The sequence below is a fragment of the Lytechinus pictus genome, chromosome 18 (assembly GCF_037042905.1).
Source record: "Lytechinus pictus isolate F3 Inbred chromosome 18, Lp3.0, whole genome shotgun sequence".
NCBI lineage: Eukaryota > Metazoa > Echinodermata > Echinoidea > Temnopleuroida > Toxopneustidae > Lytechinus > Lytechinus pictus.
Window position 1 is genome coordinate 16,432,689 of NC_087262.1, and position 15,213 is coordinate 16,447,901.

The 15,213-nt window shown below is 36.7% G+C and overlaps 1 protein-coding gene across 1 annotated transcript; it reads left to right on the forward strand.

The window, feature by feature from the left end:
- The first annotated feature begins 499 nt into the window (after positions 1 to 499).
- Positions 500 to 14,662, forward strand: LOC129281173 (uncharacterized). The gene is made up of 5 exons (XM_054917117.2): positions 500 to 533; positions 900 to 1,425; positions 4,854 to 5,009; positions 5,276 to 5,435; positions 9,067 to 14,662. Exons 1-5 carry the CDS (start codon positions 500 to 502, stop codon positions 9,565 to 9,567), a joined length of 1,377 nt encoding a protein of 458 aa, XP_054773092.2. The 3' UTR covers positions 9,568 to 14,662.
- Positions 14,663 to 15,213: the final 551 nt, after the last annotated feature.

Below are 15,213 nucleotides of genomic sequence, written 5' to 3' on the forward strand. Positions count from 1 at the left end.
TTAAGCTCATATTACTTAGACCATAGCATTTAAAAAGTGATGTTTTATAATTAACTTTCCAAAAGCCCACTATATGAATATTTTGAGGGCTATACACTTTATTTGCTGTTTTTAAAAGGCTTGGTGCAATCGGAATTAATTCTGCTGGGTGCCCACTTACCTCACCTGGGTCGATTGCAGCACAATATTGATTACTTTTGCTGAGGGAAATTATGTATTTTGCATATGCATGTATGATTAAATTCAGTGATTTGGAACTACATGCACATGATAGTAAGCCAATGATTATTTCTGTGACACAAAAACTTGCTGTAGTTTAAAATCAGTTCAGAGTATGACCTTGTGAGATTGGATTATGTCGGAAAAGGAAAGAGACAGTCGCTATAGGGGAAAATGTAGATTTACCTACAAAATCTATACTCTGGGTTTATGTACATCAAAGTTGTCTCAAACTAGTTCTCTATGTTGAATGTGGAAGCTTTGCCATCCTTTAGAAGATATGCTGTCATGGTATTTTGCAGTTTTGAGGAAAGGTAGGAGTACCAGTCCAGACTTTGATTTTCTGTGTCAGTGAACTAGGCCGTGTCCTAGTGTGCGCTGTGAAGTTTCCCAGTGGGTTCTCCATCAAAATGATGTTGCCTATATTGATGTACATGTGTGAAATTGAGTTTTTACAGACATGCTTATCGATTGGATATGATTATTTACGTCAGGGACGAACTTTTCACATCACCATCCAAAAGACATGTTTCAATTTGAAACTTTTCACATCTTCATGTAGCTTGGTTTACAGATGCAAACTACAACACCACAATACTCATGTATTGTTTGACTTTTTACATTTTACTGTATGAATTTATTAAAATCATTATCTTTTCTCCCCATTTTATGTTTTGCAGCAATAACTACCCCTCCTCAGAGACTGATCGGCCCTCCTGATGTGATCATCACCCAACCCCAACAACCTCTACCGCTATCTTCATCTCCATCACCACCGGTCAATGAAGATGAGGCTTCCATAGCAACCAGCCTAGCAACCATCACTGCCATCACAACCTCTGTCTTATCCACCTCATCTGCCAACCCAGCTCGGAGTGACCCTTTGTCTCCAGACACCACACCCACAGAGCCCCCATCTGCTGATACTGTTACCACAGAAACATTTGAATTATCTACAGCAATGACCTTCATGCTGTACCCGATTAGGAGTACTCTGACTCCGCCCACCGTCAAACAGGAATCCACGTTTGCTCCCACCAAGAGCCCTAAAAAAGCGAAGGGAGGGCATCTTGGAGAGGGCGAGGCCGGGGTCACGCCCAAGAAACCTTCGGGTCACTTTGGTGTGTGCCCTCTCACTCACAGATATTACTGTCTCAATGGCGGGAAGTGCACATTCCTCAAGGCTGTGGAAACACCCTCTTGCGAGTAAGTCCCTAACGTCTATGTCCGCTTGTCATCATTTTTTAAAAGTTTTTAATTAATTCATGTTATTGGCCGGGGTAAGAATACCCAAGTCCTTTGGAAGCGTATAGAGATATGATATGCGCTATACAAGAACTGTTTATTCTAATTATTAATAATAATAATATTTAAGGAAGAAATGACCGAAATGTTTTGAGCCAAACACATTTTTTGTTACTCTTTATTTTTATATTTCATTCATGATTTTTAGCATTTAATGAAATAAAAGCATATAAAAGTAAAGTCAAATGAACAAAACATTGGCTATCATAAGGAATGTCTGAATCTGTTAACGAGAGGTGGATGATTTCTTCATCTTATCTTCGAAGTAGCACCAAATAAATCGGGGGGAAATGAGTTGAAACAGGAGCTATAATTGAGTCTTCTTCTGTCACACTCGTCTTTCTGCACCATCAATTCTCAGCTCGTTTTACTCATTTATTAATACCATGCCCATGTGCTCCTAAGATAGAGACTCACAGGGGAAGAATGACCTCCTTTTCTCATGGTTATTCTTTTAATGTGTCACATACTGTACTGGTTATAAGAAATGCTCCACCAGTCTGTGTTGAACTCTTGCAATTATCAGCACATTTTACTCATTTATTCATCCCATTTCCATGAATTCTTAAGTTAAAGACTGACAAGGAGAGACTGAACTCCTTTTCTTATAGTTATTCTTTAATATATCACATACTGTACTGGTTACAAGAAATGGTTTCACCAGTCTATGTTTATCCCTTTGTGTACTGAATGAATATTGAGAGGACAGTAATGAGAAGTTCTTTGAACCTGTAGCCCAATAGAACTAGTTGGTTCCCATACGAAGCTTATGTGAAATGCAGAATTTGGTAATCAGTTCTTACTTGAATCCTGCTTCCTATTACTGCTCTATTGAGACGTGGTCAAAATAATTAAGGTTGTATTTTTGTTCACCCTAAATACTAAAAAATCAATTAACATTCTTGAACATTCACATTTTATCCAATTATTTCTTAATACGGACCAATTTTTTTCTTCAAATTTTGCTCAAGGAAATCATCGTTTCCTGTCTGTTCGACAAAGCAGCTCACCAATTAGTTTCAAATTTCCAATTGATTAGCAAGATTTGTGATCAATTTCTGAACCTAGAATTGGCTTGCAATTCATTGCAAGGTCAAGTTAAACTTTATCAAATAATTTCTTACTATGTGTTTTAAGAAAACAGTGATCAGTTTCAAATTTGCAAGACTTATGATCAATTTCAGAACCTACATGTAAAAGTGACTTGAAATTTATTGCAAGTTTTTTTTTGTGATGCCCCCTTTAATAGTCCCACATTAATCTTACTTGTGCTGTTCACTGCTACATCACAATTAAGTGGGCCTATTTAAAGAATGAATACATGAATAGATGGTACTATTGAAATCAATGGCCAATGAGGTTTGTTGGTTCATAATTGCATTTCTCACTTAAACCTCCCCCTGAGGAAATTAGAATTAAATCAATATCCTCTGGCTATACATGGTATACAGTTTGCCCTGCTTTAACCCTTGTAGTATCCATAAGATGGTACCCATCATCAAAGTTTTGTTACTTTCTCGACTCTTACAGTCATTGTTGCACAGGGGGGAAGGTGGGGGAGGGAGGGAGGGGGGCGGGGGCTTACCAGTTACCACTCCCATTTGTTTGTGTTTTTTTTTATTCAGAAATGACTAGTTTCACAAAAATGAATTCACGACAAATCTTTCTTTTTTTAAAAGCTGAAAGAAAAATTACGGGGAAAATTAGCCAAAATAAAAATGAGTCCAAGTACATGTATGTTACACTACATATTGGCCATATGGGATATTGGACAGTTGATTATTAGGCCAAGAGGAAATAAGATGTATTAGGAAGAAGGTCATGATCTGGTTTGAGGAAAAATGGGTTTAAACCTAATGGAATTCAAATAAATGTGAATCAGACCAAGAGCTCATAATTCGAAGGTAAACGGTTGATCGTATAGTTGATTAGAAGTCATGATTGCAAACGATCATGAAATCCTAATCTTTGCACTCATTCATCCAGAGCATTTATCAATATAATCATGCATAAAAATCAATGCGATCATGTCCTTAGTGTTTGGTTATGGCACCCACAACTGGTTATAGACGTAATGAAAGTATACCCTTTCAAGTACAATAGTTCTCCAGCAAAGTCTGGATGTTTTCCATCCAGGAAAAACATCTTCTTCTTTTTTTCGAGGGCTACTTTTCACAACTTATTTTTAAATCTGCAACATTGGATAAACTTTAACACTGTGATGAGTGGGGATTTTCCAGGGCTCATTTTGAGCATTTTACGTCCAAAGTCGCCCAGAGAACCCTTTCATCTTTTCCCCTGTGTCTATCAAGATGTGATGGTGGTACATGGGTTAAGGTATAGTTCTATTCCCCGGACTCTATTCCCTTTGGCCATGCAACCATGGGAATATCAATCTCCTTGCCATCCCAAGGGGTACATCCATGTGGGCCATTTGATTTCTACCTGATGGAGATGTTCCTTTACATGCATGCGTGTCTCCTCAAAGGAAATTGAATTTATTCCAAGATGCAGTGATGTTCTCAACTTTCAAAACATTTCTGATGATCTGTCCTACTAAGCCTGCTACCTTCCTTCCTTCTGCAGAATGCTAAATGGACCTTCGGATAATACAATTGTATTTCAGGAGATGCATTCATATCCATCCATTAGGGAGAAAAAAAACAGCTGTTTTGTCAGTGTCAAGACAAAATACTGTCTATTCCCTGTTTAAAACAATCAGTGTTTTTTTTTTCAACTACAAGAAACCTCACAAGGATTTCTCCTTGTTCCGAAATACAACAAGTATTTTGTCATGGTTAAAGCAAAATACTCTTTAATATTTGTAAAAAGAGAGGACCTGCAAATTGCTCTTCCAAAACTTCACATTAATTTCTCCAAGGAAGGAGGGATGTTCACTGTATGAACAGAGATCATGAGAAATACGTGAGGCAAGAATAATTTCTGAAGGTTTCCATGGCGAAGAAGAAAGGTGTTGTGGTTTCACAGTACACCATGTATTCTTTCATGGGCATATGTTAGTCCTGAAAAGGACCATCTAAACTCAACGTTTTGACAAATGAGTTATTGTCGTCAGGAGAATGCATGTCCTCTGCTAATTATGCAAAAGTATTACTAGTTAGATGGATCTCATTCATACTGTCAAGAATGCATAAAATGAATTATATGGAATTTTAAAGGCCTTGAAAAGTTAGAGGTATTTTCATGGTTTGAATAGGTGTGAATACATAAAGTAAGTTTTAATGAATAAGCAAAATGTGACACCTTGTTTTTTATCATGCACATTTTACACTGATTTTGGGGTTCTTTTTATTTTTTCTTATTTTCAGATGTCAAAATGGATTTGCTGGTCAAAGGTGCGAATTTGCGGATAAACATATTACGAAAGGAATAAATATGCAGAAAGTTACTGCAGTCTCAGCCGGTGTCTTAGCGCCTCTTTTTTTAGTACTGGTCATATCTACCCTCCTTTGTTATTGGAAACGGTAAGAAATCAACTTCCAGAAATTTATTTGTCTGTCTGTCTGTCTGTTTGTCTGTCTGTCTATCTATCTATCTATATATCTATCTATCTTTCTAGCTGCCTGTCTATATATACATTTATCTGTCTATCCATCTTTCTCTCCATTCCTCCATCAGTCCATCTATCTATCTATCTCTCCATCAATCAATCAACCTTCCTTTGTTTTTAAACTTTCAATGGTCATTATTTATTTGTTTCTATCCTTCTCTCTTTCATTCTCTCTTAAAGGGCGAGATCAAAAGCCAGGAGTCAAGCGTACAACATTGAGTTTGTGATGAGTGCGCCTCCACCGGATGGTAATGGATCGCTTCCTAAGAAGACCAATATGAACGCGACCTTAGAGAGAATAGACAAGAACCATGTTCCTCTCATACCTTCCATGTCACAGGTAAGATGTGTTCACACATTCAGGTAATTGGTTTAGTAAGACGAGGGGTGTTTCAGAAAGATTTTTAAGTGACAAAAAGGTCGCATTTAAATTCCCAGTTACGTGCGGGATGGACCACATCTCCTCATTGGTCCAATCATGCCGATAAGGATGTGCGCTAACGGGTACTAATCAATGATATTGCATGTTAGATATCATGTGCACATTGGCACATAAGGATGACTTTAAATCACTCTTGACTCTTGACGCACCATTATAATGAAAAAGAAAATCTACTTAAAGTACTCAAACCATGCTCCTTTTACATATTTCATCCTTCGTCATCTTTTTTTTTATCCCCCCCCTTTTATTCTCTTCTTGTCTCAGTTCAACTTTTTCTTTCTGATCATTTTAATTTCAAATTGCACTACTTTTTTTACATTCACATATTTCGTTTCTTTCTGGGAGAAAAATTTCATGAAATTAATAGTCTTTGATTTACACAGGCTACTTTGCTCTGAGCCAATCAGATGCAAGGATTTCAATAGCTTATAACAAACAGTCAGTGAAAATCAATAACTACTTGTTTAATGAAAGGCTCCCCTGTTTACATGTCAAGGGAAATGCCTCCATACATCTACAGCAGAATACATCCCATGTGGTTTGCACAGTGAATTAATTATATCCCCAACTTACCTGTCAACCTCATACTTTGTAGGTGTTAATTGATTTACTTATTTTAAAACCTATTGGAGGATTATCTTCTACATACTTCATAATCCCATGAATATTAGCAGTCTAGCATTGAGAGACAAAATGTTAGTTAATAGCTATCTAGTCTAGTTAATTAGTAAGTTTCTAAAATTAAGTATCATCCTGTCATCCTTGCATGCATTCTTCACATAATAAAAAAACTGTTTATTATTATTATTAGTACTGTTTTTTAATTATTTTAGTTGAATTTTAAAGACTGGGTTCCCTTCTTAAATATATTCTTTAATCTCCTTCCAATATTTCCTTTTCCTCTCTGTTTCTCGATCGAAGTAATCTTTACAAATTTCCTTTATTTGATTACTCTTCCATGAATGCATGAATTTCTTTATTCATTTCATATTTTCATTATTTTAATCTAAATTCAGGTTGTCCTTTTTAATGAATTCTTGAGTCTTTGTCACATCTTACTCCGTTTCTCACTGTCTATCTCTTCAAAGAGTAATCACAAATTTCCTCTATTTATTATTTCCTCCATTCATCCCTCCATTCCTTTAATTAATTTTATAGACTGCATTCTCAAAACGGGGAAGTCTTTTTTAAAATACAGTATTGATACTCTAAATCTTTCGCTCTCCTATTCCTCACTGTCTAACACTCCAGATAATTGTCACACGTTTCCTCTATTTTGGCGCCCCACGACAGAGTGTTTTCCTTCTCCCCGTGCAGAGGGAAATCCCTTCCCCTCAACACCTGCTGATAATGCTCTAGTTGAATATTAAATAGCTTCATCACTCATTCTAACCCCCAAGCTGTAAATAGAAGAAAAGGAGCTATGTCATTCAAGCCTTGAGCTGCAAATGACTTTACCCATTTTCCCCAGTGGTAATCATAATGCATAAAGAGATAAATGTACATTTATATAAAGATCTTCAATCCGATTGGAGCTGATTGGGGGAGGGGGGGGGGGGTGGCAGAGCGAGGATGTGTAGGTAGACAGGGTATTTGAATTTAGCAGTTAACAGTTTGGCAAGTTGTTTATCTGGTACTCAACCCTAAAAATAATGCTTATTTGAATGACATAAAAAAAAAATTTCATCATAATTGGATGAAAAAACTGAATGACAGCATTTTTAAGTCGCAAATCTTCTTTTCTATACTTTTCTCATCCATATTTAAAATGAAGAAGTTCTCAAATTTCCGTCTGTAAAATAATTTAAAAAAAATTGAAATAGTTTGCTTCTCAATATTATTTTGATTCCCTTCAGGAAAATTTTAAAAATATGATCTTTGTTGATTAAATTCTTATTTGTTTAAGAGCATTTCAGTGCATTATTTATTATCATGAAAAAATGTTTAGGGGTTACACTGTATATGAAACGCAGGAACAATCAGGCAAAGTCATTATGAGCAGCTCCATGAAACATCCCCCGATCTACTGACATAATTCTTTATGATGCGTCGTTCATAACAAGACAGGTGATGAAGAGATAAAGATCTGGAGGGTGTGGTCATTGTTTAAGCGCCAAGGAAGGGAATGGGGGATGCCTTCGAGCTCTTACTGGAACCAGGTCACAGAAGAGATGATCAGGGCTCCGTAACACAAACGTTAGCGATTAATCGTTAATTTGAAAGACGGATTCTGATTGGTTCCTAGTCAGTCTACTGAGCAAATTGCGCATGCAGTGGCGATCCTGATAGGCCATTCATTTTAGCGATTAATCGCTAATCTTTGTGTTACGGGACCCTGGAGCCTGTAACACAAAGCTTAATAACGATCGTAGAACACTTTTTCTATGATTGATTGCATAGACTACAATGTACAATCAATCGTGAAAATCAAGCCTACGATTAATCGCTAAGCTTCGTGTCACTGGACCCAGTTCTTAGCCGTTTGTCTGCCATGATTAAATGGAGCTGACCAATGACAGATTAAGACAATGACCGCTCACTTTTTTGGATTGGTGATGACTGACCTGTGAGTGTAGTGTTGTTGCCGGTCAGTCCAGCTGTGATGCTTGGTCAAGTCTATTTTAGGGAAACCATGACCGTGGCCCATAGTGTTGGTAGACTATTTAGTTCAATCTATTGCCTACTGGAACCAAGACCCCGTATTACAAAGGTTTTCAATTGATCACTTTATTTAAATCGCCAATCAAGATCATTGTTGCATGTGCATTTTGTTCACTCAACTTCCACCGACCAATCAAAATTGTTGTTTCAAATTTGCAACTGATCATAAAAAATGTGTTACGAGACCCAAGATGGTCTGTATACAACGCTTATGGAAGTGACAGAAAGTAAATTGTTGAATTATTTAGTTATAAATAATATTGGTAGCCTCGCAGAAGATTGAATGAATATTTTTTAATTATTGTATTATTGGCACATAATTATGATTAGGTGGGTATAAAAAGGGGGATTTCTTTATTGTTGAGTGATAAAGTGATTATTTCATTAAATCCATGAATATCATGAATCATCCAGCAATCTTGCAATATTAGTCATTTATGAATCTTTTAACTGGAATTGGTGAAAATTTTAGAGTAGAAACTTAAAGTTAACTGTGGTCCCAACGTTTCAGCAACCGCTGTTGGCTTCATCAGGTGAATGAAGACTAGACAGGTCTCTCTTAGTGACTTCGCATCAAAGTTGGTAGACTGTTGTATCACTTGGTTCCCCGGTGGGTGTTTCATAAAGCTGTTTGTATGACTTTATGCACAACTGGAACATGTTCTTAAGTCATAAATCAATTACGTAAGGATATCAGATAGCACAAGAAAGGATCACCAGTCGTGCGTAAAGTCATTCATCTTACGAACAGCTTTATGAAACACCCACCAGGAGTCTATATATATATGAATAAGAATAACCACTGATTCATGAATATATTCTTTTGCATACCAACCAATTTATCGTTATTTTTACGGCATCTTTCTAGGGTTCCACACAGTCGGAGCCTCCCACAAGATCGCCACCCAAGCCTCCAGTCGGCCAACTTCAGAACTGTTACTCCGATCCAAGCAGCCTCATTGTACCTGGTTCAGCCCTCCCTGGCCTACAAAACACTCATCACTACTACAAAGTACCCCGGACCGGTGCCCCCGCCCCCAAGCCGAAACCAAGCCTCAAACCCAACAACCTTCAGCTGACCGTGGAGAATGCGCTTCAGTCGCAGACCAAACCAGGGATCGGACGCGGCAAGTTTCAGTCTTCAGAGAAGAACCGGTCAAAGACTCTTGACACGGCGTACTTGACACCAAAAGAGATGTTGACAGAGGAAGGGGAAGCGCAGAGAGTATCGGCTTACATCGATGTCAATGACTCCAGGAGTTTCCTACCGGCTAAGACCTTTCTTAACATCAAGAACAAGCTTAGCAGAAGGATTGAGAATGTGTATGTGAACATGCCGAAAACGTCGACGGGAAATAATGTCAAATGATGTCGGACGAATGTCCTGGAGGCTCTTCTGGTCATCGCAAAGACAAAATTTCCTGCAGCATGACGAGTGGACTTTAACTATGAAATGAAATGTGAAATGGAGAAGTATTTTATGACGTGATCATATTTTGATGATGGTACAACTCTCTTTGTGTTCACATTGAGCAGTATTTGGAACCCTAAGAATGAACATTGAGCAGTATTTGGAACCCTAAGAATGAATAACTGAAAACTTAATATTTCTGGAGGTTATGTTGTTTGTCCAGAAGAAGGCAGGTTGAAGAACACTGAGTTGACAGAGAAAACAAGCTTCATTCTGGAAGTTATGTTTCTGCATTGCTCTATGACTGGAAGTGGAAGGTGGGCTTTACCAATCACTCGATCACTGCAAGACATTTTCACCATCTTCAGTAAAAATTAGGAAAATATATATTTATTTCCTTCTCCAGTATAAAGAAAAGATGGACTCCCTTACCCATACTATTAAAAGTTGTCTGTTAACATCATTTAGAATCAGTTTATATTGAAATACCATGTGAGTATTTATGTTCCGAAGAACAGATAGAATTGATGTCTTCAGGTGCTCGCCACAGGATTTGTATGTTCTTCTGCAATGAATTTTGAGCAATGCTATTTCAACGTGGAGCATTGTGGCCCGGTGGATTAGTCTACGGACTTTGAAACAGAGGGTCATGGATTCAAATCCCAGCCATGGCATAGTTTCCTTCAGCAAGAAATTGATCCACGTTGTGCTGCACTCAGCCCAGGTGAGGTGAATGGGTACCCGGCAGGATAAATTTCTTGAAAGCACCAAGCACCTTTGCATCTGGAGCTAAGGCCGGGATAATTTGTAGTGCACCATCGTATAGGCAACTAGATATTTGGTGCCTCTTAATTGCTATATATTATTAGCTTATATTTGGACGATATCTTTTATTGAGTTGTCAAAATGCTTTAGAATTGGAAGGACGAAGCCAATTAGCATATTGCTTTGAAATTGACATAATACTGTGAATAGTGTTGGAGATGTGGAGGAAGGTCAAAGGCATAGATCGTATCTCGGTGGATTTTAGAAACCTTGAAACAAATCAAAGACGTTGATATTTGATACATGATCATGCTTTTTAGTGCCTTTAGAAATGTCAGGGAAACGCTATCAAGATTTAATAGGTGAAGTGGGTAACTTCTAAAGGTTTGCATCAAGAGAAAATGATTCAATTTGGAGGCTTCACATTCACAGTACACCACATATCGGCATGCATTTGGTCTTGAAAGGGGCCACATGGACTTGATGTTTCAACAAGTATGTTCTTCCCCTCATTTTCCATACTGAGACTGTATGTAAGTTGGATTAGATAAAGTGGGATTAGATAAATTGGGATGAGATCAGGTGAGATTAGGCTGAGTTGGATTTGACCCATTGGGATTAGATCAAGCGGCAAGTGACCACTTGACTCCCAGTGGCAATTCTAATCTGGGTCTCATTTTATAAAGATTTGTTAAGATAACAGATGCACAATTTTATTCTCAACCAATCAGATTGAAGGATTTCAGTAGCTTTTAACTGTTATTGCAAATTTGTTATTATAGCAAGTTTTATGAAATGTACCCCTGGTATATATTCTTAAAGCACGACTGAGCGTTGCAGGAGGACATGTTAGATACATGTATGTAATCATAAGGATATTGTTATCACCTCTTTGTCTTCACAGGGTATCAGAACTCAGTGGTGAAATGTTAGCATATTTCTGAGAAAGTGGCCTTCATTGCAATATTTATCTACATCTCAGACCAAAAGAAGCACAATAAGTATGTGCAGTACACATTTTTGATAGTTATTCTATTAAGAACTGTGCAGTCAGATGCATCATGATATGACATAGGAATGCTTACACCTGTCATAGTGAGACTTTGACTATTTAAATTCATCAATTAAATTGCATTGACTATGCCCCAGACAAGTTATTATTTGGTTGATATTTGCCATTCGCTCTACTATCAAGAAATCTTACTTTCAATATTGGACCGTTGATTTTCTCTTGGTTTTACATTCATAAAAGCTAAATTTAAGAAATTATTAATTTTACTTAAGTTTTCTAATTTCTACAGACAGATGCAGATTAACAGTCCATCAGAAATATACATTTAATTGATTATAATAAAGTTAAACTTGTTTGATACAGATAAAAAACAAGTGAGCTTAATATAACCAAGTTAGTCTTAAATGTTACCATAACTGTAACCTTTCGTAAACAAAGGGCATGATCCCACTTATGAAACTAAATTCATGGCAGATTACACAACTAAAATCATATGAAAATTTGCCACATAATGTTATGAATTTAAATTAATTCAGCCATTTGTTTCTCGTAATTCAATTATACAGGCATCTTTGTAATATTTGCACTGTACAAGGTATGTAAATAGTTTGTCTCTTTTAAACTGTATGTCTGCAGTGCTATCTGTGTCACGCCTATGATTAGGTATGGTACATTATCATTTCTTAATGTGTATATGGAATCTTTAGCAAACTTATTTATCATTATATTGTTTCTTCTGGCTGTTTGCTGCTAAAGCCAGGAAGAAAATAACTTTATCTTTACTTTACCACAACTTTATATTGCTTCATTTTGAGCGATGAAAGACAAAGAGAGGAATTGTAAGTGGTGAATGTTTTATTTCTTGAGAAGATTGTGGTATTTCGTGAGAACATTTTTTTGAGAAGAATATTTTCTGAAGTTTATTTTGTTTAAATATAGAAGACTGTTTTATTTCTTGAGAACTTATTATTTTTTTCTGAAGAATTATTTTATTTCTTGAAAAGAATGGTACCTCACTCATAATACAACGATAACATGATTGGGAGGTTGGGCTTTCACCTGCACAGCCCCCAAATGATGGAATGGTTTGCCATATGTAATAAGATCCTCACCATCAGTAGAAACGTTCAAACTTAGGGTGTGTTTATGCTTCCATTGCGAGGACAGAATCAGCGTTTTCAAACGTTGATTCAAAACGCCGATCGTAAACGTGGTTCTGGGAGTGCTGTTTATGCTTAACTTTTCAGAGGCGAAATCACGATCTCCAGCTGGCTTCGCATCGTAATGTTCGTTGAGCAGGAAAGCGAGGTCAAATTGGGCGCGCCCTTTTTCGAAAGTTTTTTTTATTCCGAGTGTTGTTATGGGGAAGGTACGTCGGCTGTTATATAAACATCGAGCAATTTCCGATATTTTAGTCACTGCATGGAGGTTCTTGATATAGCCATATAATTTCCACCATGGTGAGGATAATAGTAAGAAAAAAATAAAGAATATTAAGTATACAAAACAATAAAATACCTATTTGTTTATGCTACTGGGGCATCTGGCGATGTCTCCTCATTATAACTCATGTTCCAAGTTTTTTTTGTGTGTAAATCCCTCAACGTTCATCGCGATGACAAATTGGAAGAGTAATACTAGTAATAGTACTACACATGCAAAACAAGGGAGATGAGAGGTAATTCCGTGGAGGTAACATGCGACCATGGAGCAATACGACTGTATTTGCCGGCGGATTTTCATCTCACCGAAAGCATGTACCAAATGACGTCATTTAAACACGTTTAGAATCGTGGTCCTGTTTATACTTCCCCAGAAAGCCTGATTCTGGTCAAACGACATTTACAAACGCACCTTTTTGTGAGTTTACGATCGGCGTTTTGAAACAGTGTTTAAATGAAAGTAAGCATGGACGCAACCGTGTTTTGGACTAATCACGTTTGGAAACGCTGATTCTGGCCTGAAAAGTGGAAGCATAAACACGGCCTTAGACTAAAAACCTATCTTTTCAACTAATCCCCTTACTTTTTTCCCTTTTCTAAATATGTTTTCACGAATTTCATAAGCTCTTAATTACAGCGCAGTAGAATATATGCACATAGTTTCCGCGCTATACAAATAAGTAGATTATTATTACACCTTTTTTTCTTCAGAAAAGTTACCTTTCTTGTCATGTAGCTTTCTCTATACAAATCTTCAATGTAGGCACTGTGTTTTTTTTACTTGTATTTAAAAAGCAGAAGCCGCAACAGATGTTATTCTGATCACTGTGTTATATATGTGATTGTAAATTGTTTAGGCTTCTTGCTTTCCATTTTGAGGACTGTCTGATCAACTTTGTCAGTTCGTGCAAGAAGCACATGAATACCATTCATATACCAGGGTTCCCACAGAAATTTGAAAACAGAATTCCATGACTTTTCCGTGATTAAATTGCTGCTTTCCATGACTTCCCGTGACGTCCCAGAGTTATGTAGAATTTGGGATGTCACAAAACTTGGAAAAATGGAAATCATGAACACCAATTATGATCACAGAGTATGAGAGTTGCGAGACATGACAAACTGGAAAGCTGCCATAGCCAAGAGGTAAATGCAATTCCATGACTTTTCACAATTTTTTCAAATTCCCTGAATTTCCATGACCAGAATTTTTTTTCTTCAGGATTTTCCATGACTGTGGGAACCCTTTATACAAAGAATGTTACAAGAAGCCAGGTAGCTGATGAAATTTTATCCTCATCGATCTCAGAAAAAGAGGCGATATGCAAAATAATAAAAACGTACCAAATTCTATTGCTTTCATTTAATGTTAATTGCCAAAATTTATATCTGTTTTTTCAATAAATGATATACAATATACATGGACAATATCTACTTACTTTTTTAATTACCATTTTTGTTTTTGTATTTGCCAGTATTTTCAAAAGCTTTGGAATTATATTCATAGTTTTTGTATTGTCAATATTATATATTCATATCATTATGCTCTAAAAGAATATAATATTGCTACCAGATTCGGATATATTAACATAGAAATATATGATTTCCTGTATCATTCGATGCATTGCTCTGTAATGATTTTATAGCAGGATATAACATTACATGTATACTTCTGAATCAGTAAATCATGTCCTTTACTTAATCACTATACAACTGAAAAGTTGTGTATGATGTCACTCAGCTATGCTTGGATTGTGTATTTTTCTGAAGTGTGATATAGTTTTGCATTATACCATTTGTTTGGCAAGTTATTAAAATATGTATCTACTCTGTATGCATTGTGTAAAATTGAGTTGTTTTTTTTTTTGCTCTCTTTCTCATTTCTCTATTCCATCTCCCTTGTTTCATAAAACTTACAATTGATTGTAATTACTTGTAACTTCCAAGGAAACCTTTATTAATAGTCTGGATTTTGATTTGTGGTCCAGCAACATTACTGAATAACAACTATCAATGATGTGATATTCCATTAATGGTGGGGGGGGGGGGGAGGGGGTGGTGTAGTCTGCAGACACAGACCTTTGGTTTTCATGCAATTGGCACAGTGCACAATACAGAGTCTGAAGAAGTGAGACTAGACTCACTATGTACTGTGGATGCTTATTTGATACAGAGTTTGGAGTCTAGTCTTTACTCTAGACATGGTATGATTAGTTGTGTCAAATTCTTTCCAGGGGGGGGGGGCAGTCTTCAGGAATGAAGACCGACATATAATGGCACATACATAGATTTTCTGTGAAATCTTTCCATTTTCTCAGTTCAACTCCTCAGCTCTCTGTCTCTCTCATTTGATAAAACTAGCAATTGATGGTAGCTTTGACATCG